This window comes from Sinocyclocheilus rhinocerous, unplaced genomic scaffold, assembly GCF_001515625.1.
Source record: "Sinocyclocheilus rhinocerous isolate Xijiao unplaced genomic scaffold, SAMN03320098_v1.1 scaffold2256, whole genome shotgun sequence".
NCBI lineage: Eukaryota > Metazoa > Chordata > Actinopteri > Cypriniformes > Cyprinidae > Sinocyclocheilus > Sinocyclocheilus rhinocerous.
The window spans coordinates 112,259-140,140 of record NW_015657297.1 but is presented as its reverse complement, the minus strand read 5'-3'; the positions used below and the strand labels follow the sequence as shown (position 1 = coordinate 140,140).

Here is a 27,882-nt window from a genome sequence, read left to right as displayed (position 1 = left end):
TAAATGGTTTTCCAGTTACTTTTAATATAGGCTAGTTCTTTAGAAAACTGTAGTGATGCTCCACAAACCAATACGCTGATCTGAAGAATAGTGTAACGTCAAGACGTTCTAATCTCTAAAGAACCACATGGCAGCTCAAGAACTATATACGGGGAACATTTAGATTTTTAAGAGTACATGAAGAGGGTATTAGCGCTCATCCCACTTGATGCCTATGACAGAGTCAGCAACCCAATCCATACAGATGCGGTGCGGGAGTGCTCTTCAATCACGGACACGGAGCGAAGGGGCGGGGGAATGAGAGAGAGAGAGCACAGGCTGATCTCGATCTATGTCCCTCAGACATCTTTCTATGTTGTAATACACAGAGCAGAGGACGCGTTGGCGGTGGCACAGCAACCCATCATGCGCACCGTCTTCTGAAAACGTTCAGCGGTAGGCTATAACGCATCGCGTCTGTTTCAGTGTTTGCGAATGGAAAACTGCGGCTGCGAATGGATGAAGGCTGGTTTAACACTCGTTGATCATGTTTGTTTCAGGCGCAGGGATGGCTTAGTCGCGTGCGGAGCGCCGATGCTGCACGATGAGTGTAGCGCTGCAAGATTTACGAAATAACGTGAGTCGCTTTTCATTACAACAAAAACATCTGCAAGCCGTCTCATTGGCAGAACATGGGGTGAACGGAGCGAAGCTGCTTTCAATTGATTCTTGGCACGGAATACGGCGAATTCTGCACATTTGGAGATAGATCGCATCAGTGTTATCGCGCGTCTGTTTTTAATGTTTACTCTTCGATTGCGCAAGGACTGATGTAACGAAACGCACGACAAATCATTGTATACTCGCGTACAACGCAGCTGTATTTATTTTAACAACTGTTTTAATTACATTCGGGTTTCCCGCAGTCGTTTCCGCGTTTCATTAATCACAAAGAACCTTTTTAAGGAAAATAAACAGTCAAAATGCTCTCGAACGAAGATGAGTTAGTGCTGCTCTCTGTCGCAAACAAACTATGTATTGTAGCGCTGTTCCTGAGTGACACTTACACCGACCGTTCGGTTTCCAGAATAGCACATATTCCTTTCTGTAGAGCTGTTTCCTACACAAGACCGACTGGTTTTTATTCATTGACTCTTTTGTTCGAGGTTTCGCTTGTTTGTTTACAGGGAGTGGCTACGAGAGCATCTCAAGTTGCACGACGCTTTACGGACTGGCCTGCGTTACCATGGCAACTAGAGCGCTGGGGGGTCGCGCGGGGATATAGTTGTAACAGGTATATGCCATTTTCCCGCGAAATCTTACTTTTACTTTTGGCTACTTTTTAAAAATATCTATATCATTTCATGAGTGTTTGTTGATTATAGGTTTTATATACTAGAAAGTGGGCCAATTTAGTCCCAAGGAGTATTGAAATAGTACACTTACAAGTATACTACTAGTACACTGATATTTGTATACTTACTACATAAAGTATACTTAAAAATATACTTGAACTTTACTTAAGTATACTTACTAACATAAACTTGAAGTATACTACTTTTTTGGTAAGGGCAACCTGAACATTAGAGGGGTTATTATACAATCGTGAGTCGTGTCAATGCAAAATAAAATGTTTTGTTATATAACTTATATGTTATGTAGGCCTACTATGTGTGGAGACATTTAATTTAATTGAACAAAACAAAACAAACATATATGAAAATGGCAGAGTAAATATGAGTAGGTAAAATTCAAAATACAGGTAAAACATTTGCATTTACATTTAGTCATTTAGCAGATGCTTTTATCCAAAGCAAATTACAAATGAGGACAATAGAAGCGATCAAAATCAACAAAAGAGCAATAATATGTAAGTGCGGTGACGAGTCTTGATTAATCTAATGCAGTACGTAATGTTTTTTTATATAATAAACAAAAAGAAAACAAGTAGACAGAATAGAAAAAAAAGAATAGGGAAAGCTAGTGTTAGAGGGTCATTTTTTAAAATAAACAAAAATAAAACAAGTAGTTAGAAAAGAGATAGAACAGAGAGTGCAAGTGTTAGATGGTCAAGTGTTTTTTTTAATTTATTAATTTATTTTTTTTATAAAAAAAAAAATATATAATAGAATTAGAATAGAGAGTGCTAGAGATAGAGGGTCAAATGAAGATGGAAGAGTTGTCTTTAGCCGTTTGTTGTCTTTAGATGACTAAGCTCAGATTGATTTGGGCAGGTCATTCCACCAGCAGGGAACTGTTAATGAAAAAGTCTGTGAAAGTGAAACACTTGTAAAAAAAAAAAAATACATGTGGAAAATTGCTTGAAATTATTACAATACGTTGTGGCCTATTTTTACAGATTTTTTTTAGAGTGTATCTGCCAGGCAAAAACTGTACGTCTAACAGCACTCCTCTCCTCAACAGCCCACACAGTTTCAGATATCACTCATGTCCGTATGAAACAGTGTGGGACTCGCTGAAGCTCAATACGTAGGATAAGGGGGTTTTGAAGAACCCATCACCCAATCTTAGCAATCACCTCTAATAACTAAGACTTAATGTAGCCAGAGCGGATGTGAATGCATTCATGTAAACACGCACGGTTTCAGTCATTTGGGAGGAGTGCTCAGAGGTCATGATGGAGCTGCTCTAATTAGCCCGTCCAAGATGCTGTAAATCAATTACTGCTAGCAGAGCGAGAGCCATTTCCACAACTTTGTTATCTGGATCAGCAAGATAATTTATTTGCAGACTGACGCATGTCGTACACTGTGTTCCAGGTCAGTGTACTAATGTTATATGTTCACCATAAAAAATGATGAATGATCGCCACAGTTCCTGTAAAGAGAAGAGACTGCTACAGTCTTACCCCTCAACATACTGAATGTAGAGCATGTACCCTTGTTATTTTAGTGAATGTTTCAATAGTTTCAATAAAGTATTCAAATTTAGCAAATAATTTGAAACCAATGCAGTTTTGTAGAATGTTGTTCCAACATACTCTCATATAAATATCTTTTACATTTTGCCAAATTGGTGGCAAATTTGTATGAATTCATATGACTTCATAATCTGCTTATGTCCCACTAAGGATTAGGTTTAGGGGTGGACCTTTTTTTCTAAAACTTGAAGAACTGAAATCATACAAATTAATATGAAATCACCACCCTTTCGCCAAAATGTAAAATAGTTATGTTTTCTCATTAAATATAGTGGGATAGTTCACCCAAAAATAAGAAATTCTGTCAGCATATCCTCACAGCCATGTAGTTTCAAACTCATTAGACTTCATTTCTTCTGTGGAACCCAAAACAAATTATTTTGAAGCATGTTTCCACTGTTTTTTTGTTTGTTTGCCTATACAGTGAAAGTTAGCTAGGTCCAATACAACATTATATTGAACCTCTTTGACTTTCATTGTATGAACAATAAAACGCTGAAACATTTTTCAAAAGATCTTTCATGTTCCACAGAAAAAAGAAACTCATACAGGTTTGGGACGGCATGAGGGTGAGTAAATGATGACAGTAGGGCTGTGTGCGACATTGACATAAAATTATATCTCAATATATTTTGAGATTTTTTCAATAATGATAATTAAACAATGTTTTACTAAGTGTTTTTTTATGCTGCTACTTTGGCTGGTTTAGGCCTGTGATGGATAAATAAATATGACACTAAAACCGCCAGTAGGTGGCAGCAAGTCCCTGTCTTATTGAGTGATTCATTGAATCAGTAATTCAAATGATTTGTTGAAAATGGCTGATTCATTTGGAAACGAAGCAAGTGGCTGTCTTTATGAATGGATTATTGAATCATTGAGCTAAATCAGCGGTTCTCAATTCCAGTCCTCGCGCCCCCCGCTCTGCATATTTTGCATGTCTCTCCTTCTTAACACAACTGATTCAGATAACCAGCTCGTTAGAAGAGAGCTACATGCATGAACTGTGTTCCGATTGATATGATCCCTACACAGTGTTCATTGCTTCCTACTCCCTGAGCAGGGGAAATCCGTTGAAGTTTACTTCACTTCAGAACATTCATTCACGGATTTGCGCTGCGCAGCGTCTTCACACGCAGACAAAACTTACTAGAGAAGTGTGAAGTGGGACATAATATACCTCTGTAAATAAATACAACTGGAATCATGGCGGAATATACTGTGATGTCCACTTCGCAGGGCACTTACGTTCGAATAGAACAAACGTCTGAAGCGATAAGAGATACACACAAAATGTGCAGAGCGGGGGTGGCGTGAGGACTGGAATTGAGAACCGCTGAGCTAAATGATTTGTTCTGAAACAGATTCAGGATTGATGTATGCGCAAATGTACTGCTCTGGCTTTGTTTGGAACTATTTTCATTGGTGGAACAAAAAAAAAAATAGACAATAGTGTACCTAAAATGTAACTCACTCGATAATAACTTCTTGTTTTTTTAAGGAGTTGTATATTAGTATCTCATTTGCACTAATGTTAAGGAAAATGGCACTCTTGCTTGCATTATAGTACTTAACTATATCATATCTAATATGACATAGTTAGAACAAAAACCCATACAGGGATATTTTTTTGCCCTCATAATTTGAATTATTGGTGCATCTAATTGGCTTAATCGTGCAGTGAATGCTTTTGAACTCTCAAGATGTGTTTTTGTTTGTTTTTCAAAGTGAGTGATATACTCGATAAGGTCTGCTCGCACACTGTTAAAACAACAATTACGATATTATCATAGATGATAAATATCTCACACCCCTAGATGATAGGATTTTCATTTTTGGGTAAACAATCCCTTTAACTCTTTCCCCGCCATTGACGGAATTTTCAGGCTTTCCGTGTTTTCACTGGTGTACAGTAGGAGGTGCTATTACACATCTTCTGAGGCTATGTTTACACAACAACAATGTAGTCAAAATAATGGAAAATTTTTCCCTTGCGTTTTTAAAAAGTTTTAAAAAGTATACACGACAGCGTTTTTTCTCAAAACGATTCACGTTAACACATATCCGCAAAAATGGCCAAAAACGCTGTATTACATATGCCAGGCCAGTAGTGTTTACACATATCCGCGAAAATGGCCAAAAACGCTGTATTACGTATGCCCGGCCAGTAGTTGGCGCTGTCACCTTGTTAGTAAACAGTACCTGTAGGGAAGTGACGATTATATGTTGTATATGATGCGTCTCCACTGTTGGTTGTAATATTGGTGAAGTAAATCCACACTTTGCTGAAGAAGCGTTAGCAAACTCTTGAGCAGCAACAACAGTAACATGTACTCCGCCATTGTTGTGTATGTTTGTTTGCGCTTGCCTTTAAAATCGACACGTACTGCGCATGTCCACATACCTGACACGTACTACGCACGTGCATGACGTCACCGTTTTCAAAGATCCCCGGTATTCTGTGTTTACACGGAAACGATAACGGTGGCGTTTTCAAAAACTTCCACTTTGAAACCCGTTTTCAAAATTATGCGTTTTTAGTCCCCAAAACGCCGTTGTCGTGTAAACGAACAGGCAAACCGCATAAAAAGTTTCCCGTTTTTGGCTGAAAATGTTGTCGTGTAAACGCCCCCTGAAAGAGTATTGAACGTCTAGATCAAAACACGGCGAAGAAGCAGCAGAAACAAGCGATCGTGTATGTATGCATATGTAAAATAACACAATCATCAAAACTGCGTAGTGTTAACCAATGAAATGATGACCCATGAAGTGGTTTAGGACTGTGCAAGCTTTGGATGTGTTGATGGAAGTGATCTGTTTTGGTCATTGTTCTGAATCTAATCTTTTTCTCAGCTTTTGTTCAAAATGTTGCTTTTTTCCCCATGAAACTTACACAAAAAGATCACATGAAGCTAGCTAGAATAGAACGTTTTTTATTTCTGTTGTTTTCTTCACATATTTCATGTTCAGATATTCCTAAAACAAAATAATTTGGGTGCCATTAAACTTTTGTCAAAATGATCAAAAATGCTGGTGGTGGCTGGCAACTTAAAAAAAAAAAACATTGGCGAAGAAAAGGTTAAGGTGCTTTTGACAGATGAGAATGAATAATAACCATTTTGATGGTGCAGTAAAGTGTGAATTAAGTGTGAATATGGCAAACTGGATTTCCAGAAGCACTGACCCGCCTCTCTGACATTCATATTGGGTGCTGCTACATTGGAGTGCGTTGCATCAAACTTTTTGCTACATTTGTTTCTCTGATTCAGCATGAACTCTAGTGCGTAAAGCCACTGACAGATTAGTTCTAGATCTTATCTTCTGTTGTACTTCCTCTTTGTTTTTGCACTTTCTGCATCATGCAAATTGTACCAGTATCCATTTTGTGCAGGTTTTCACACATTTAAATAGTGATGCTATTGTTTAGTAGTGTTGTTTCAGGGTCTTGCTGTAAAATTTCGGCCAGGCTTTGCTGCTGTTTGATTTGGCCAGAGACACACTGGCTTGTGTCTACAGTTACTGATTATGTGGTCCTGAAGATAAAAATGTTATGTAACCAGCATCATCCTGTTTGCATGCTTATCCTTCATGCGTACTATCTCCATCAATGTTTACTGAAAATTAACCCATCATTTTCTGGAATAGTGTTGTCTTTAGCCCAGCGTTTTAGGCTTAGCAGTGCATACTGTGGTATGGTGGTCGTAATAACATGATTTTTGAGTAGCAGCTGCCCTTTCCTGCTCTAATCTAGGAGCAGCTTCTCAAATCGTTGGAGAGATCGCAACACTGGCTCCAGATCAGAAAGACAGGGAGACTCCAGGGTGTGGTTTGCTGTGGGAAAGGCTGGTCGTTAAGCTCTCTGGAGGTGGAGTGCACTCTCTAGTCATCCCCTGCGTGACCCCTGAAGCACTGCTCAGGGCTCAGGAGCGCTGGTACATCCTGCCATTGGGTGTGTGAGAGCAGGGAGATGGCCACACTTTCCTGTCTACGCCAAGACTCCATCTGTACTCCATCTGTACCGGTGTGTGTGTGTATGTGTGTGTGTGTGTGTGTGTGTTCAGGGTCCAAGTTAAGGTCAGTGATCTAGCAATCCCCCTTCTCAGTCGCCATCTGATGTGTTTTACAGAATAATGTTTCATTGGACCAGAGTTTTTTGGGGCATTTGGTTTTTCTAGATATCTAGGCTTGTGGTTGATCAGTATGTGTTTTAAATAGCAGATACCTGAATAGCCAATGTACATTATAATAAAAACAGTATAATTTAATGCCACAGAATAAGACACACAGACACAAATTTGGAATTTATCTACTATACATCTCTGCAAAACTCCCAAAATGTACTTTTATATCCAATTCACTGCAGTTTCCAGCTGGAATGAATGCTAATGGAAATAAAACACCAACAACTTTCATTCCTTTTCACACAAATTATGATTACAGAAGCAAATTTTCAATTAATAAAGACATATTTGTGTGCAGTTCCTTGTGCAATACTATGGTATGACCTCAAAAAACTTTTATCAGGATTTCTAAACTAACTTTTTCATGTTTGCATCACTTTACCAGGTGCATGTGTGGATTTTCTGACATGGTAAACTTGCTTGGAAGCGCACCCGGTACAGCACTGCACTTGTGATGCGGAGCGCTTGGGTACGAGTCCTGTGAAACACGAGTCATGATACTCAATAAATGAGCTCATGGACTTGCAGAAGCAAGCTAAAATGGCATGGTTGCTTCAGAAAATGTATTTTTGTTAACGCTATTGACTAGGTTTAGAGTAGAGTTTAATGTAGGTGGTGTGTTATTTTCAAACTGTGATAAAGAATTAACCTTAGGTCCTCTCCGCTAAACGTTTGTCTGGACATTTAACATTTCATTTTACGTGCTATCATTCTACAGAAATGTCGCCAGAGGTACATTTTTATAGTGAGTCTGGGTTCCATTTTATACAATGTATTTGTGAAAAAAAGAAAAAAAAAACAGAGGGGAAGGGGAAACACCACTCAACAGGCAGGCACATTTAATGCTGGATGCTGATAAAATAGACAAATAAATATAATATTTTACTTCCATAATATTACATATTTAGATATGCACCAACATTGATGATAAACCGATAATAATTTTAATGTTATAGTTCAAAATGGGCAAATACTATAAAGCTATACTTATTCTTTAATTACAAGAGAATTAAAACATATTAAAACTAATGTATCTCAATGATAACTCTTGTTTTAAAAATCTGTTGTTATTTGCTATTGTGCACTTTACTCATATTAAGCATTAACCAGCATTTACTTGAAATAGATCTTTAGAGATATTTCATGAAAAATTCTAGAAAAAATTAGAACCTTTATTTTTTAAGAATCTGGGTGATGTCAGTCAAAACTGGAAGCAGATTGTTCATTTCCTGAAATATTATTAAAACATTTGTTTTTTCTTATGAAAAACTGACAGATGAATCGTGTAATAAGACCAGAAGTGTGCATTAACCTTCATGTTCTTTTCTGTTGTTTTGCTTCCCAGAGACTCTAGTGATGGATGTATGAAAATAATGAGAGTAATTTTGCAATTAACCTCTTTTTTTCCCTTTGGATTCTTTTAATTTGTTCCTCTGACCTAATCAGAACCCGCTAGAGAGACATTACTGAAGCTTTAATCCTGTGTTGTTTCACAAATTAGACAGACTTTTCATAAACGCAACTAGTATTTAATACAAATAGTGATGTCGCGTCTGCTTCTGTAGAGAAATCAATCAAAGTAAACTGTCAGGAGTGTCTCTTCAGTTTATATATCAGTCAGTCAGGGAGTCTTCATTGCATTTATTTATGCTTATCTGCCGTCTCGGAGCCTCCAAACATAAGTAATGTAATATTTTTCATAGAGGATGTTTGAAGTGTGTTATAAAGTTGACATTTTGTTTACAAACAATTCTCATAAGATTATAAAAAAAATCATGACATATTAATAGCGATTCTTCAATGTTAATTATGTTTTTCAGCTATTAAAATGGATTTAAAGGGGTCATATGATGCTGCTAAAAAGAACATTATTTTGTGTATTTGGTGTAATGAAATGTGTTTATGCGGTTTAAAGTAAAAAAAACCACATTATTTTCCACATACTGTACATTATTGTTTCTCCTCTATGCCCCGCCTTTTTGAATTTATAAAGAATATCTCTTTGGATTTGAGACTTTAGTCTTTGCAACTTTACAGATCTTCTTTATGCACCAAGAGCTTGTAACACTCTAAAGAGAAAGGAAAAAATGAAATCGCATCATATGACCCCTTTAAACAGATGAGAAAGTTAAGGGAGTAAATGGCTCAATATGGATTTCTAGGGACCAGTCTGTCCTGTCTGTCATGTCATCTTTTCATCTTTTCAAACCAGCTATACTTTATTCATCTGCCTCCGTCCCTCAGCATTGCACCCCGCTGTCTTTACCCTCCATGTACAATTTCATACCTTCCTTTGACTTTCTTTATTTCTCTGTGTTCCCATTGTTTGCTTGTTTAACATTCTGCCAGCTCTGCACTGCAGTACCTGAGACCTGGCATGAAAATGACAGAAGAGAGAGAGAGAGAGAGAGAGAGAGAGGACGAGGTTTGGCTTTGCCCGCTGCAATCTCTCCTTCTTTTTGTTAGCAACTTGTCGTCTGTGAAGAATTCAATTCCTCTTCGTCTTAATCACATCCTCCCGCAGCAAAGTTACAGTTTAGATCGCTTACAGATTGCTTATTAGGTCTGAACAATATTATTATGATTTGTTCTCTTCATTTTATGCTAATTATTTTACTCACAGACTGTAGTTTTTATTTTGCAGTCTATGTAAATTCAGGCTATTAATTAATTTTTAAAATGTTTGAGAGCCTTAATCTAAACAAGAATAAAAATTGCATAGGATATTAAGATTTGTTTTCAGAAAGTATATATTTAGTTTATTTAGTGTAACTTCAGTAGCACTTTGATCACATTTAATGTATGAAAGGTGCTATATGAATAAAAAATATATATTTTATTATTTACAATTTTACACATTTGTATTATTCTTTGAATGGAAGTGTTATTGTCTTTCACATTATTTCTTCTCAAGTAAATTTATCTTGTTTTTTAGTGTGTTAATTTATTTGTACTGGGCAACTGTACAAAATACTGATTAAGAAGATGCTTTTTGCAGTGTCAGGTTTCTGTGCACACACCTGTGTGAAAGCTTAGACAGCAGGAGGGAAGCTATTTGAAGCCTGTCACGGTGGCACAAGCAGAAATTCACACGAAGACAGGAAGTAAGCAGTTAATAGATGACGATATGCTGTGATACAGTGGAGCGTGACGTTCGGACGGCTCCTTACCATGATTCCTGTGGTGCATTTCCACTGTAGCTCTTATATGTGCACAGAGACCTAAATGTTCCTTTCAAATGTGTGTTGGTCAACAGTTTGTGTTTTTTAAATGGTCTGGTGCTCAAGTTAAAGTGTATATGAGAGTGCATTTTTTTTGTCCTGTTTCATGCAAACCCATCAAAACTCTTTGCACTCTCCCAACTGTCTTTTCTCTTCCTTCCTTCCTTCTGTTTTTCCTCCATTCCTCCCTTCTTCCTCTCGCGGTCTGCGTGTGGGGAGTGAGGTAACCTTGATGCCCAGATCGGTGACGTCATTCGGGCTCCCTGAGGAATATACTCTCTCTCTCTTTCTTCAGAAACAGACACACACACACACACACACACACACACACAGTGTTGTTCTGTTTAATCAATGACACACTCAAACCGAGGGTGGCATAACAAATGGAAAAGAGAATGTACATTCTCTAAGCAGATGCCTTTTTGTACCATTTTACCCTGAATGCTACATTAACACTGCTGTTGAACATAGCTCAAATGCATTTTTTTTCCAGTGTAAACATTCAGACTGAAACTATAAACTGAGGATTTTGTATTAACTTCAGAATGTTTTGTTTAATTAGATATTTTAGTAAAACCTGCAGGACATCCACACATTAATGCAATAATCTAGTCTTGAGGTCATGGATGCATGAATTAGTTTTTCGCCATTTGACACTGTAATTTAGAGATATTTCTAATATGGAAAAACATTGTTTTACAAATGCTAGAAATGTGACTTTTAAATGACAGATTGCTATCAAATAGTACACCCAGGTTCTTAACTGAAGACCAAGACCTTAACCCTAACCATTCATCAAGAAACACATTGTATTCTATGTTATTACGTTTGGAGGATTTTGGTCCAGTACATTTTTTTTTTTCTGAATTAAACAATAGTTAGTCATCTAGCTTTTAATATTATCTATGCAGTCCATTAGTTTAGAAAATTGGTAAGTTTCATCTGACCTCAAGGAAATATAGAGCTGATTGTATTATTAAAAAAGCGGTCCTAGTATTGAGCCTTGCAGCACACCATATCGAAACTGTGATTTATATGACACCTTTTAATTTCTTGCTACAAATTTATAACGGTCAGATAAATAATTTGTAAACTATGCTAATGCATTCCATTAATGCCAACATAATTTTCAAGCTATAAGCATTAAGCACCAGTAATTCTAAGAGAGTGATGCAACCATGATCATGATAAGAGCTCTCTGATGAGTGCAGTTTCAGTGCAATGATATGGTCTAAATCCTGAATGAAATTCCTCACAGATACTTCTCTCCAAATGTCTTAGTATTTGATTTTTCACAATTTCACTAGCAGCACTCGAGCTGCATGATTATGATAACAGGTTGTACAAAGGTGTTCACATGATCAGTGTCACAAATGTGCTTAAAATATTACATATTACATTATGCATTTGGCAGATGCTTTTATCTAAAACATATTAAATTGCATTCAAGGTATATGTTTTATCAGTTCATGCTTTACCTAGAAATCAATCCAATGACCTGGTCTTTCCAGACCAGTGCTCTATTGTTTTAGCTACGGGAAATATAATCTACATCATTCCTTCGCATTTTTTAAAATAAAATTTCAGTGTGGTCTCAGACTTTATGGACTAAATAAAAAAATTAAAATAAAAATCACTGGTGCATGTTATTTCAAAAATGTTTCAGTGCAATCAAAATGTAGTAACTTGTTGCGCCTGTGCAACTTTCCTTTTCAGCTGGTGTCACCAGTCTGCCTTAATTCTCTACACCTCCCTTCAACCACCTGCCTCCATTCTACTATAAAACACCCACTTTTCATGATCTAACCAGTTCCCTGCAAATAAAATCAAGTCCTGCCCTCCATTCTTCAACACTGACAGTTAGGTTACACTCACATTATGGAAGTAAAATGGGTTGCAGATGGAATTTTGCTTTAACTTTATTGTCAAAAACATAATTTCACAAAGAGCAGCTATCAGCAGGTCTTCATACGTTCTGCTTATTGGTTTTCAGGGAAAGGGGGGCTCGTGTGAAGTGAGCTCAAGTGTCTAACTACATCAGGCCATGATGAGCTGCCGGCACAGAACAGAATGGCCTTTTGTACCACAACAGTACAGCTCTCTGTCCCTGTACCCTTTAACCGGCCACAATGGAAGCCCCCTCTAATGGTGCAGAAGTGTTAGCACACTCTAAGCCGGCAGCCTGAATGAAGTCCCTATGAATGAGTGGCCAGAGGACTGTGGGAATAGGGGCTGGTGGGGCGATCTTGAATGGGAGCGAGTTTCTGTGGAGCGAATATGTACTGAGGAAAGGAAGGGTTGCGGTTTGTTTTTATGTGGTATGTCCCGGTGGATACTCTAAATATCTTGACGTAAATGTACGTTATAAACTGTGAGATGGTCGAGCCCATGTTATTTCTCCTTGTATTTTCTTTTTTGTTTTACTCTTTTAAAACCCATATGAATCTCTTCTGTGATATACACAAATTAAGATGTTGAAACTAATGATTCAGAAATATAGTTTAAATTTAGATTTGAACTATATTGCATGAGTCAATTAGACCAATTTTCAAGTGCATTATGATGTTATTTTTACCTTTTGGAGCTTGATAGCCACTAGTCACCATCCATTTAAAGGGGAAGCATGAAAATTTTGATAAATATCTTATTTTGTGTTCATATTTCGAAAGGGTTTGAAATGACAATGTTAAATATTAATGTTAGGGAGAGATTTGCTGTTATTTTTTTCTATGCAGTCAGACCTGCGAAATGACCATTTTTGCAAGCAAGATTCGAATTTATGTTGCTCACATGATCACCATGTGTAAATAAATAATTACAGAATTAACTTTTTGCGCTTGATAGCCACTAGTCACCATCCATTTAAAGGGGAAGCATGGAAATTTTGATAAATATCTTATTTTGTGTTCATATTTCGAAAGGGTTCGAAATGACAATGTTAAATGTTAATGTTAGGGAGAGATTTGCTGTTATTTTTTTCTATGCAGTTTTCTATGACCATTTTTGCGAGCAAGATTCGAATTTATGTTGCCCACATGATCACCATGTGTAAATAAATAATTACAGAATTAACTTTTTGCCTAACTATCTCTATTTTGGGGAAACGTCATTACTTGATCAAACTTGAGCAATTTGAACAAACTCCTAAAATTCCGTATTAAAGCGATAACATGGAAGTAGCGATCCTGCGAGAAACTATGCATTCTCTTGCAAAACATTTGTGTTCACTCACAAAACTATTGCATTCCCTAGAAAAATGTTATGTTCACTCACAAAACAATGGCGTTCTCTCGCAAAACTATTGCGTTCCCACAATATATATATATATATATATATATTTTTTTTTTGCAGAACATCTGCATTTGCTTGCAGAACATTTGTGTTCAATTACAAGACCACCTCATATTATTTCCATCACAAACACAAAAGTTTCTCCAGTGAACTCAAATGTGTTGCGAGAGAATGCTAAATCAGTAAAATATATTCTTTTTATTTTTTACCATCTCCATGTCTTTTTAGGGGCTCCGTAGACTTAATATTTTCACCTGGCAGAAGGTAATTTAAAATGTTGCGAGCAAGATTTGAACCTGCATTCCCCATATGAGCACCATGGATCAATGTTCACTAACCACTTTTTAAAGCTCACTTTTTCTCTTTCTCTGGGTGATACTTTAATTTATTAGGAACTGTCCTCTACTTTGTCATGATGTTGCACGAATCAAGTAGCCGCCCCAGGCGTTTTTCTTTGGCGAAACTTTGTTTACTTTTCCCGCTATCATCATCCCTTCAGAAAACTCCCCTGTTGATTCTCTCTCATCCCTTTTTTCGTGTCTCAAACTCCCTCCTACTCTCGCAGACCCTCCTGACTGTGATTTTCAAACTCCCCTGCTTGTGTTGTTTTCTGTGCATTCATCTGCTCTCATTCGTCCCTCCCGCCTGTCTGAAAGCGTTCTGCTCGCTGTTTATGGGCTTCTCTGTGACGGAGGCCACCACCACAGAGAGAGAAGAGAAAAGGAAATGAGAAGGGGGAGGCAGTGTCTTTCTTGTCTTTGTGGCGTGTGAGGAACATACAGTACTTGTTCTCAGTTCTGTGTGATGCGGCTCGTTGAATGAGGGATTGATTTATTGTTTTGTTTTCCTGCTGTCCGGGTGCAAAAGCCATTGCTGACTTAACGGAGACGGTGAGAATATATGCACAAGTATGTGTTTACTTTCAATATGTTTATGGTGATGTTTCTGCCATTATTGCTCAGACAGTTTAGCCATAGTACAGCATATTGCTTTCACTTTGTGTGAATAGCATTTATCACCATTTGCAGTTAATGAAAACAAGATGCTATTTGTAGCTGTTTACATTACTTATGCAGCATTTACATCCTACTATGTCTAGCCTCCAATAATATCTAGTTTGAAAGAAAATATAGATTAAAACAGGTGGCAAGTTCTTAGAAATGTTATATCTGTCAATGTTTATGTAGTTATCTACTCTGGGAAAAAATGGTGTAGAAACAGTTTTCACTCAGAAATGACTAGGAAATATGACAAATAATTAGAAGAAACATCAAGCAACATTGAATTAAATTTGATTTTTTTTAAGTAGAAAGACTGAAACAGTATTTTTTTTTTTGTAGAGCATACTCTAATAATGTTTTATTTACAACTTAGAAAAAATCTGTAGAAACAGTTTTCACTCAGAAATGACTAGGAAATATGACAAATAATTAGAAGAAACATCAAGCAACATTGAATTAAATTTGATTTTTTTTAAGTAGAAAGACTGAAATAGTATTTTTTTTTGTAGAGCATACTCTAATAATGTTTTATTTACAACTTAGAAAAAATAATTTATTACAGGATACCGACATTTTGGTGTAATGACACTAAAATGTCAAGTGGTGTAACCATCAAATAAAAACTTCTCAATTTTCTCAACTTCAAAAAGTATTCAAACATTTTTTTTTTTAAATAATATATGTATTTTTAAATGTCATGACATTTGGAGTCATGAATATCAAGAGATTTTCTTAGGGTTACTCCATTTGACCTGAACAAACAGCTAACAATGTCTGAATATGTAATATTTATATCGTAAAACTTATTGGACTCATGAGGGTCTAAAGAGCATCTCTGTGTTATGATTTTCTCAAAATGGGTTCCTGCATCTTGGTTACACCACACTGACTTTGATTTAGTGGATATGTTTTTTTTTCTCAAATATTAATAATATTTTTTAAAGGAATTGCTTCACTGCTTTTTATTATTAGGGAACAGTTATAAAGATGACTGCAAACCACTTATGCCATCATTTTGAATGAATTTCAGCATTGTATTAAGATTTTTGTTTACTTTATTACAGTCTATACATGTTTTCCTTTGAACCACATGTGAAATGACTGCATGACAACATGTTTATCATAGATGTGTTCAAGTCATTTTCTGTATGAAGTGGATTTTTAAATGTATTTTTAAACAACTTCATAGGTCCAGACATGTCACCCAAGGTAGACATGTTTCTCAACTTTACGAGTCTCAGTTTGCTCTCAATTTAATTTCCTTTTTAAAGAAACCGTTGAGATATTAAAATAAGTTCTCATTAGTAGTTTCTCTTTCCTAAGTGAAGGCTTGGTTTAGTGCTTTGAGCAACTTTCTTTTCAGCCTAACAAGTCCCTCTGATTGCAGTTGTAGTCAGTGCTTATGTTTGAGATTCATTGTTCCAAGACCTACAAAGGATTTTGATCAGTCCTGCTAAGCAGAAACAGTCACTGTTTGGATGCAGTAAAGTGTCTGAGAATATGTCTGAGAGATAATGAGTGGTTTGCTCTGTCTGCAGAACAGGTGTGTGTTTGTGCGTGCATGTGCGAGTTATTGAGCGGGTCTCGCTGTCGGAGTGTGGAGAGAGGTCATGAATTGAAGAAAAGAGGAAAAGGAGATTGCTGAACCCTGACTTCCGTTTCGTGTCACCACTGAGAGCTCGGGCCAGCAGTCTCTCTCACTCTCTCTCGCATTCGCTCTCACACCCTTGTTTCGCCCGCTCACCCTTTCACATTCACTCTCTATTTGTAGCATTACAGTTACTTTACCAAAAAGGAAGGAACAAATCTAAATTAGGTGTAAGCTTAAAGCGTGTAATGTTCTTGCTAAAACTCTTTTTGGCTTATTTCAGTGTAATGTGTAGCGACTGAAAGCTATTGGTAGCTTGACTTCCTGAACAAGACTGTGACTCTGTGCTGCTTCCAAAACATTTCTCTGTTTTTGTAGCAGTCTGACTGCCAAAGGTGTGAGTTTGGGGCGGGAGTCAATCTGTTGATTGACCAAAGGGTTTGTTTCTAGCATTTTTTAAAGAATTTAAATGTAATTTCATACATCGAGTCATACAGAATTGTTTTATTTTAGAGAATAACAACTGAATCACCACACCTTAAAATGTCAAAAGATGAAGCAGAAAGAGCAGCAAACATATCACTGATTTTTGACTTTATTAAAAGAGATTCTGATAGAGCGTAACTGAAAATACATTTGTTTAACTTACTTTGCACTTCATTTAGAATCCTGTGAAAACACTAAACTAAATGTACTAAAAGTACATTTGGGCTTTTATTACAGAGACAGTGAGAATATATTCTGTCCCTTACTGAATGAATGAATAAGAAATATGAAAAAGGAAATTATATTTATTTTCAAACTTACAGGTATAAATATACTTTAATATACCAAAATACATTTTCAGACTAAATGAAAATGTGGCTGGACTAGCCTATTAGAGATCAAAACTAGATTTATATTTCTTTATTAATGTTTAATTTTTTTTGTAATATATGGTAATACTGTCATTTTTTGGAATACTGTAAAGTATGTTGCTTACTGATTTTTCCTAAAATGTGTTATATGTGTGGTTTTTCTTTATATGTGACACGAATGGATTTAAATATACGGAGGGTCAATATATATTTTAAAAGCCTTTACAAATCTTCATTTTCATTTTTTAGAATATATCTAAAAATATATACAAAAATGGCCAAATATATATTAGTAGAAAATATATTTACGTAAACAGATTTAAATATTAACTTATTGACATATTTTAGCTTTTTTTTTTTTTTTACTATTTTTGAACATTTTGGAAAAAAAAAAATATATATATATTGCTGTATGGAGTCATGTTGTTCCAAACCTGTTAATCTTTGAAACACACATTAAGATACGTTTAATGAAATTAAATGAGATTTCTGTCTCTTCATTCTGTTCTTTTCACCAAAATTTCATCCATAATGCACATGATTCCATGATAATCCATCTTGAGTGGTTTAATCCAAGTTTTCTGAATGAGGTTTGTTTTTGTGCATCAAGAAAGTTGAGCTTCCATTTACCATATTTGATGTGCTCTATGTATGTGTTAATCTATGTATGAAAAATAGTCTCAGTTACATCTGTTCATCATATAAAATGATTGTGTCTCTTCTGAAGACTTAAACCAAGATTCATATGGATTATTTTTACGATGTCTTCATGAACTTTTTGAAGCTTAAACGTTTTGGTGGATTGAACTTTCAGTGGAGGGACAGCAATCTCGTAGAGTTGATTCAAATATACGTATGTGTTTCAAAGTTGAACGAAAGTCTTATGGGTTTGTAATGACATGAAGGTGACTAAATGATGACATAGCATTCATTTTTGTGTAAGCTAAAAGCTCTTGACTTCATGCAATTGTTACAGAAACATAAAAAGATTGCATGAAGTTAACACTTGAGCAGAAAGACATTGGGTCGGTGATGTCGGTGAATTGGCCTAATTACAGATCTGCTGTCATCCAATTTATCAGAGCTTTCCCAGCTGCTCAATATCCCCTTTCAGCGAGGCAATGCTTTTCCGTGCTAAGTTTGCTTTGTTTGTGTAATCCACACCCTGAGAGGAATTCCACTTCCTCAAATGATCAGGCAAGGTCACTTAGGTCCTGACATTAGCTGTTAAGATTTGACAGATTGTCTGTGTGTGTGTGTGTGTGTGTGGCCACACCTCAAAGCCTTTATCAAACTGGAAAATGCTCTCACTTCTTCTGAAATACAAGAGTGCAGTCAATGGGAGAACTTTTTTTTTTTTTTTTTTTTTGGTAGAACTGAGCCAACTGGCAAGTAGTTATTGCATGTTTTAAGCATAAAACTCACTAAACTTTGTTAGATTCTTGCTAAAATGTACAGAAAAAAAAACTACAAAATGTATATAACTATATAAAAACAAACAAGTAAAAAGTTTCTCTGTAAACACATTAAAATCTCATGCAACATTTTTCCAGTAAATGTAAATCTTGTTTTAAGGCTGTTTATGTTTTACAGTTATAATTAGACAAAAGAGTATTATGTAATATTTAATTGATAAAAAAGGATTATGCGTTTTCTCCTTTCTAATGTTATTGATTATTGTGTAATGTCCTGTACTCTCAGGCTCTTTATTTTATTTTGTACAGTCTTATTATCTTTATCTCCATTACTTTTTTTTTTGTCTTATACTCGTCTAAATTTTGCATTATCTATGGAGCAGACCTGACTTACATTTCACTATGTATCATATATATATATATATATGTATATGGATGTGGAGGTCCTGGGCTGGTGTGGTTACACGTGGTCTGCGGTTGTGAGGCCGGTTGGATGTACTGCCAAATTCTCTGAAACGCCTTTGGAGACGGCTTATGGTAGAGAAATTAACATTAAATTCACGGGCAACAGCTCTGGTGGACATTCCTGTAGTCATTCCTGCAGTGGCCTTTTATTGTGGCCAGCCTAAGGCACACCTGTGCAATAATCATGCTGTCTAATCAGCCTCTTGATATGCCACACCTGTGAGGTGGATGGATTATCTCGGCAAAGGAGAAGTGCTCACTAACACAGAATAAATATTTTTTTTGTGTACATAGAAAAAGTCTTAGATCTTTGAGTTCAGCTCATGAAAAATGGGGGCAAAAACAAAAGTGTTGCGTTTATAATTTTGTTCAGTGTATATATATATATATATGTGTGTGTGTGTGTGTGTGTGTGTGTGTGTGTGTGAGACCCTGCCTGTGAAAACCCAGCGAAAGTCATTTTTTGTAATTTACTGTTTTCTACATAAAATCATCCTTCATAAAGATGTAGAAAATTCTGTGAAAATATAACCTTTAAATCTTTAATATTGACTGAGTAAGGCCATGTCAAAGATTGAAATCATAGTGAAATTAATGGTTGAAATCAAACTTTTGATGGTTGTTATCTCATAATTAGATTTAGAGACTTTAGCCTGGATTTCACAGACAGGGTCACATATGTATATATGTTATGTATCATATTATATAACTGAGTATGTGACAAATAAAATCTTGAATCTTGAATAATGAAAATAAAACCGAAATTGTGATATAGCTTAGAGAATCTCTACAGGCTTCCTGCAGGTTTCCATCAAAATAAAAGTTTGATGGTTTCACATTTGAAAATGAAGAATTTAAGACAGCCATAAACAGTGTTGTAATTTTACAGTTTTACAATGTAAATATAGTTATTATTAATAGTGTTATTTTTCTGAAATACTTGTTTTTTTGCAGTAAAATATTACAATAGTAGTATTTCTTATTTTGTGCATATTTTTGCAAGTTTTATATTTTTATTTAGTAGTAGTAATAATAATAATAATAATAATAATTATTATTATTTTGGAGCAATATTGGTACATAAAAACACCAAATTGTGCAGCCCTACAAACAAGCACAGCGAATCTGGCTTTTTGCGTTTTAACTCATTTTTTATCGAAAAATCACATTTAGAATTTTTCCCCCCAAAATTAAACAGCCCTATTGTTGCGTGACGAATATTTGTAGTAATCGCTCATCTGTAAATGCATTCATATTTTATCAAGTCAGACAATGAAGATTGTGCACATAATTATGTACGTGTGTGTGATTATTTGTTCTTGGACCTCACCCATGTCTGCCGGCGACAGACTGTCTGAGCACCTTCGTTTGGGGGACTATTTCCCACCCTCTCTCTTGAGTATTCCTCTCGTGTGGATGAAGTAATGCTCATGCTGGCTGTGTAAAGCAGGCTTTGTTACCTCATCTTTCCCTCGGATGGTCTCTGAGGGCTGGCAGGGACGTGTGTGGCAGCGCTAGTCTCTCTCTCTGTCTGTGTAGCTGTCTCTCTCTCTCTCTCTCTCTCTCTCTCTCTCTCTTCAAGGTGGCTTTGGCTTGGGTGGGTTTCTCGGGGCAGGAGTGTGAGGGTATTTCTAGCTCTCAGGGGCAGAGGTTGGGCTATGCCAGCCTTCCCCCAGCGAGCTGTTTCCTTTCAAAAACACTCCTCAGGAAACCACTTCAAACAATCACATTCCGCGCAGAGAAAGCGCCGCACCACTCCTGGAACTTGGGAAAACCTCTCCCTTCCCCTCGCAAGGCTGCTCTTTTTCTCCGTCTCGCCGTATGTTTCTCGTTGGCCTTTAACTGAAACACACGTGTGGCTGTTTGCTTTTAGAATTACATCAACCTTTTTGGGATACTGTACCTTTAAGACTTCTGAATGTAAGTGATAGGGTATGTGTTTTGTCTTGCCAGTTTAAACAGTCAAGCATTTTAAACCATTACAACGCAACAAGAGGCGAAAGAGAACTCGATACTCGCGCACTGTTTTCTATGCACAGCCGCACACACCTGAAGCGCGCAAACACAGAGGCGCATTTCAGACAACACGCAAACACCGAAATCTCCTTCAACTCGAGCAGACACATACACATACAATTATGTCAAAATACCCATCTCAGCAATCATCCTCGTAAACACAGTGGATTTTGTGAATGAAAACAGCAGAGAAAGAAATCAGATGTGTATCAGTATATTAGATCCGTGCATTCGGTCTTAAAGGGACAGCAGCCTTTAAATACCTGCTGCTGTCTGTCATCAATGTTAATCAAACAACAAAACACAGCTTTAACAAAGATTATTCTATGTTTGATTCATACAGTGAACACTATGCAGTGTTATTTTACACTTATTACATTTCTGTACCTGAATAATACTGTTAAACCTTATTTTATTTGTAACTTTGTTATATTGTATTTATCTATGCTTGTAATTTGTTTTTGTTTTTTTAACCGACTTTCTTAGTTAGGCTAGTAGTTTGTACTGTGAATAAGTAATTAAAGTGTGCTTTAAGTAATAAATGGAAAGCAAAGTAACATTGATGTAAAATATTTTTTTCTTGCTGATCTGAAAAATGATCCGATCCGTCTCAATATGATCCGAAACGTGAGTTTTGTGATCTGTTGAACCACTAGTAAATGGCCTATGTTATGATTAGTTATCCTCCTTCACTTTGTACAAACAGAGAATTTTATGATTGTCTAATATGCACTGGCTGTAGTTTATTTATTTATTTATTTTTTTGCTTCAACAGTATGTTAAAAAAAAAAAATTGCATGGTCATATTCCCTAAAATAAATTTACTGTTATCTAATGCTTACTTAAAGTTAATATTTAAAAATGCTAATTAGTATATTAATATTGATATTATTGTTATGTGTGTACAATATCACAAATCTCAACTGTGTGATTGATATAACGATGAAAAGTTGTAGAAACTACATATTTCTGAGTAATATATAAAAAGTTGGCTAATATAGTATATGCTACTTTAGCTGCATACATACAGTATACTCACGTTAAGTGAAATATACTATATAGCAAATTTTTGGGTGCTTGATTGTATATATATATATATATATATATATATATGCAAAATGCAAACTGTGTCATCGCATAGCTCTATATATAAAGTTGGATATATACTGTATTATATCCACATACATAAAGTATCCTCGCAGGGTGATACTATAAATATTACATAGTTACAAAACTGCTTGATTGCTTGTATCATTGCAAAATGTAAACTATAATATTGGCTATCTGCTAAATGATACTATAGAGAAGATATGAAGCTTTTATAAACATTAACATCATGATTTTCTGTTTGAAACAATATGTATTGTGAACAAAACTATACAAATAATTTTGACTTTGACTATTATTATGTTATTGTTATTTTAATAGGCCTGTTATATATTCGAATAATATTTGAACATTTCAAAATCAACATCGATTCTTTTAAATGCTTATTATTTATTTATTTAATTTGAATATAATTTATAAATAATTATTACCTTATTGTACTGGCCAGTATGTACATAAGCATTGGCACATCTGTATATTTCCCACATTATCACTGTGTTTTTTTTTTCATGATAGCTGTTTTAGTGATATCTGAGCATATATGGAGATATTTTATGTGCAGCTTTTATGTTGGATTGAAATATTCAAGGACCTTGAAAATAAACAGCCTCTTTCCTAGCACTGGAATCATACTCTTTGCTCCCTGTTTAGAGTATGTTTAGATAATATATCATGTTCACCTTTAAAAGTATCAAGGCTGATGTAGAGAGACCTTCCGTTTTTCTCCATTGCGTCAAGGCTTTAAAAAGGCCTTCCTAAATAACAATTATAGCTGGTTTCATAACCTCCATGTGCATGCTCTCTCTCTCTCTATTATTACCTCTATATTGCTGTTTATTGTTTGTGCGTCATTGTGTCGTGGTGCACTAAAGGTTGCTCGTGACCCCACACCACCTCACAGCTATTCCTGCTGAGCGCTTCTGATTGGCCGCTCCTCTGTCCAATCAAACAGCCGTGAAAGGATTCAGAACATATTGATTTAATTAGTGATAGTTTGTTTGATGGGGGCTTGATGGGCAGTGAGAACGTGTATGACGGCCTGACCTTTAGCCATGGCTGTGTGTTTCACACATACACACACGGGCCGATGATCGGGCCTGCAAACTCAAGGCAGGATTTGGCTCCCTCACTGGGATTTTGTTCACCCGTCTATTTTTCCCTGAATCTGATAATTTATTGGAAAATGAATACAGTACACTTCATGTAAACACTGACTCCAGTACACCATTTACATGACGCAGTGTTGTTAATGTTGACTAAAACTGAAAATACTAAAAATATTTATTAATATGAATGAAAATAGGGAAATAAAGTATTACAAATAGTTTTCTTTAATTGTAATAGATCTGAAATAAATTCAATATAAATATTAGATAAAAATCTTAAAATATGAAAAAAATACATGGAATAAAAGAAGTACTAAAATGATTAAACCTAAGCAAATAAAAATAATTTAAGCTTAATAGAAATATTAAAAAGTAAAACTAATAAAAATGACAAAAGCACAAAAATGTTTAAAACAAAAAATTTAAACTTAAATATAAAAATAAAATATAATAAAAATATAAAAAAAATTCTAAATATGAATGAATACTGTAATAGTATATACATAAAACTAAATAACACTGATATATAATAAATTAACTTTGATATTTTTGGCAGATGAAGCCAAAAACATGTCAGGGTGGTACAATTGTTCTTCTTAAAAGCAAAACTTTTTATTTGTTAAAATATTATGTATCAAAAACCCTTATCCACCAAATCAAAATATAATTCATGTGGTGCGACCAAAAAAAATAAAATCATGTAGTGCGACCAATATGCAGAAACGTGTTATTATGTAATTATGATATCATCCAGGTCAATGCAGTATGTCTGTTAAAATATCTGACAATATTTGATATTTTTATTACTTGGTTGTAAATTGTCATGTGCTACAACTTCCCTAAAAACTTATATATGTGACCCTGGAGCACAAAAGCAGTCATAAGTAGCACAGGTATATTTGAAGCAATAGCCAACAATACATTGTATGGGTCAAGATTATCCATTTTTCTTTTATGCCAAAAATCATTAGGTTTTGTAAATTTCCTACCATAAATATATCAAAACTTAATTTTTGATTAGTAATATGCATAGCTAAGACCTTCATTTGGACAACTTTAAAGGCGATTTTCTCAATATTTAGATTTTTTTGCACCCTCAGATTCCAGATTTTCAAATAGTTGTATCTCAGCCAAATATTGTTCGATGTAAAAATCTCAATTTCACAAAATTGACCCTTATGACTGATTTTGTGGTACAGGGTCACATATGATAAGATATTTATAAAGAAATAATTATTTATGATGAAAATACCTTTTAACTGTGCAAAATATAGAAAAAAATTATAATAATGATTGAGATGTATACACTAACATGTTTTCAAGGTGTAAGCAAAATATTACTTGATTGCAAAAATGCCTTTTTTTGGTAAGCTTGTGAATTCAGTGGTTTTATAACCAATGTGAGGTCATTCTTGAACTATGAATGCTTCCAACGGAATATTTAATACAAGTATTTCAGAAATATTTACTAAACAGGAGCAGATTATTGAGTCATACAGGCTGTTTCTCGAGAGGATGGAATGAGGACGTTTATAGAAGATGAAGGATGATAAATGAACAAAAATGTAGAGAGGCAGCCTGGAGGTCCGTCGAGAGGGAGATGGAACAGATGAAGATGAATATTTGGCAAGATTTTAGCATTTCATTGTCAAAGCATAAATTCCGTTAATGAATGTGCGTTATGCCATCTTCAAAACCTTCTGTAAAGTCGTAATTCTGATATGATGTGCATTCAAGTCATTTTGATTGGAAACAAATGGGATGTGTTGAGCACTTTCATTTTCCTCATGTCTTTTTAATACAGCAAAACTAAATGCAGAAGAGTGTTTGCCATGATCTGTTCCCGGTTTCACATGGTTAGCATCCCACATTATCCCATATCCCCAGACGTTCACCATTGGTTCAAGCCACAACGACTGTTTACTGTAACTTCAGTGACTTTTTTACAGCTTCCCCATATGCATGTGTTTCTCTCTTACCCATGTATGCGAGGTAGGAGTCTCCTTTTCTGAAGTGAGGTTTATCTGTTCCTCACTCCCAGCAACTTTCCCTCTCCCACGGTAGCGACCTGCCCTTTCTGGGTCATGTTAGCAAAACATTGGCTTTCCTCCCCCCGTTCTCCAGTCGATGGTTTATTCCAGTCGTTCCACGGCAGTGGCACCAGTTCACTTCTGCTTTTGGATTTGGATTGGTGTCTTACTGCGCTGATGAACGGTGAGTCTCGGTCATCCGTCAATGGCTTTATCTGGTCTGCTGTGACGGCTGGTCAATGTGTTTGCTTGTTGAGCCGGACTGGAGTCTGTAATAACACTCTATATCTGTTATTATTTAAGACAATAGCTGTGTTCAAAATGGAATACATACTGTGCGAAAGTACACACTGCATGCTGCATATGCTTTGCATGTTTAACGCCTCTTGCAGCCATGCATTTTGTGATTATATTGCATTTGGACTCTTTTTGCATTTTGAAGTTAAGGATGTAAAAGTCATGGCTGATATCACTGATGAAAAAAGTCTGGTTTGTTGGTTGATTTTAGATGGATTTTATGCAATTATCAGTTGGTCAAGACGGGAGACTAAACCGGCAAATTACCAGCTTGACCAAGCTGGCAGACCATATTAAACAAGCTAAAAACCATCTCAGATGTCTCTAACTGGCTGGTTTAAGATTTTTTGGCTGTTTTAACATCATTATTAATCAAATGGTGTTTAGTTTTCATCTCATATTTTGTTTTCTTCTCATATTACATTTTGGATTCAGTTTTGTGTAAAATATCTTAATTTTTTGCCAGTCGAATCAAATAATGATTCAAGAAATATAAGTGTGTATATAAGTGTAATTCAAAATTTAACAAATTGAATTGTTTAAACTTGATGATCCATGTTACCCCAGCAAAACATAAGTAATCACAAAAATGTTTTTGTTATTATCATAAATAGTACAGAATCTTAAATATTCTGAAGCATTTTTTTTCATAAAGTGGGCTTTAAACTTTAAGACAAAAAACAAAAGATTGTTTATTTTCAGGTTTAAATAGGCTTTGAATAACAGATGTCTAATGTGACCCTACAGAAAGTGTGAATGTTGTAGTTGTAGTACATATACGTGTAAATGTAGGGAGAAGCGATTAGTCAACAGAAGAGACGGACGGCAGCGTGTGAGTGTTTTGCCTTAATACTTGTTTGTAGATCTGTTGTTTAAATTATTACTTGCTGCTAGGAAGGAATATTTAATTTTCTACCTATTTCTACTTTGTATTTTCGCTGTAGTTTGTATTTTTTATTGCACTTACTGGTAATTATAATAATTGCCGTCGGCTAAGAAGAAGCCTGTGTTATTTGCATTGCTCCCTTCCTGCACTTAAGTGCGAACTGTAGTTTCGATTTTAGCAATTGCCCTGCTATAGACTATTGGCTGTGCTAATTAGAAGGCGACCACGGCTGTTTTCACTTTAGTGTCTTAGACTGTGTATTTATTTGATGTCTGCGTTCAGCCCTCATGCTCAGCCTTCTCGGGTGAAGACCGACGAGTGTAAAGACCTGCGACTTTACCTGCGCGACTTCAACCGAGCAACGAAACCGGCAACGCACTTAAGTATTATTTTTATCTTCCCTTTACACACTCTCCTTTCCTGTCCTCTCTTTTCCACCTCTATCATGTGCTTCCAAAACATTCCGGTTGTCACTCGACAACGCTTTAATGTCACACGCAGACGGCAACGCAATCTTGCTAACCTGCATCCTATCTGTACATCTTCTACTGCACCTCTTTCTTTCTCTGTGGGTCTCTGGAATTGTCAGTCAGCTGTAAACAAAGCAGACTTCATTTCTGCTTTTTCTTTACAATCCACACTCAGCATCTTGGGCTTGACTAAGACCTGGATTCGTCCAGAAGACTCAGCAACCCCAGCTGCTCTATCTAACAATTTCTCTTTCTCTCACCCCCCGTCAGGTTGGCCAGGGTGGGGGCACTGGTCTGCTCATTTCTAACAATTAGAAATACTCAACCCACTCTCCCCTATGCAATTATAACTCATTTGAATCTCATGCGATTACTGTAACAGCTCCTATAAAACTCCAGGTTGTGGTAATTTACCGCCCTCCTGGGCAAATTCTAGCCACCTTCCTAGAGGAGCTGGATGGGCTGCTGTCCTCATTCCTGGAGGATGGCAGGCTGGACTACTGCAATGCTCTTCTGGCTGGACTTCCATCAAGCACAATCAAACCTCTACAAATGATTCAGAATGCAGCAGCACGACTGGTCTTCAACGAGCCCAAAAGAGCCCATGTTACACCTCTCTTTCTCTCCTTGCACTGGCTACCGGTTGTGGCTGCATCAAGTTCAAGACATTGATGCTTGCATATAGAACAGCCACAGGCTCAGCACCCGTCTACTTCCACTCACTATTACGAATCTACACCCCCTCCAGAAGTCTGAGATCTACTAGTGAGTGACGCCTCGTGGTACCATCACAGAGAGGCTCAAAATCACTTTCCAGAACATTCTCGTTCACCGTTCCTGGCTGGTGGAATGATCTTCCCACCCCTATCCGGAATGCTGAATCCCTGACCATTTTCAAGCGACAGCTGAAAACTCATCTCTGTAAACGCTACTTGACTTCATCTTTAAAAAAAAAAATAAATAAATAAAACATTTCTTTCTCTTTATTTATTCCTTCCCTTTCTAGCTTGTACTTATTTGAACAATGTCTA

The 27,882-nt window shown here is 36.0% G+C and overlaps 1 protein-coding gene across 1 annotated transcript in view; it reads left to right on the top strand.

The window, feature by feature from the left end:
* The first annotated feature begins 311 nt into the window (after positions 1-311).
* Positions 312-27,882, top strand: part of ece2b (endothelin converting enzyme 2b) — a 69,437-nt gene continuing 41,866 nt past the window's right edge. The window contains exons 1-2 of the mRNA XM_016528796.1: positions 312-435; positions 540-616. Of these exons, the coding sequence (XP_016384282.1) occupies positions 584-616 (33 nt within the window). The 5' untranslated portion in view covers positions 312-435; positions 540-583. The remainder of the gene's footprint in view (positions 436-539; positions 617-27,882) is intronic.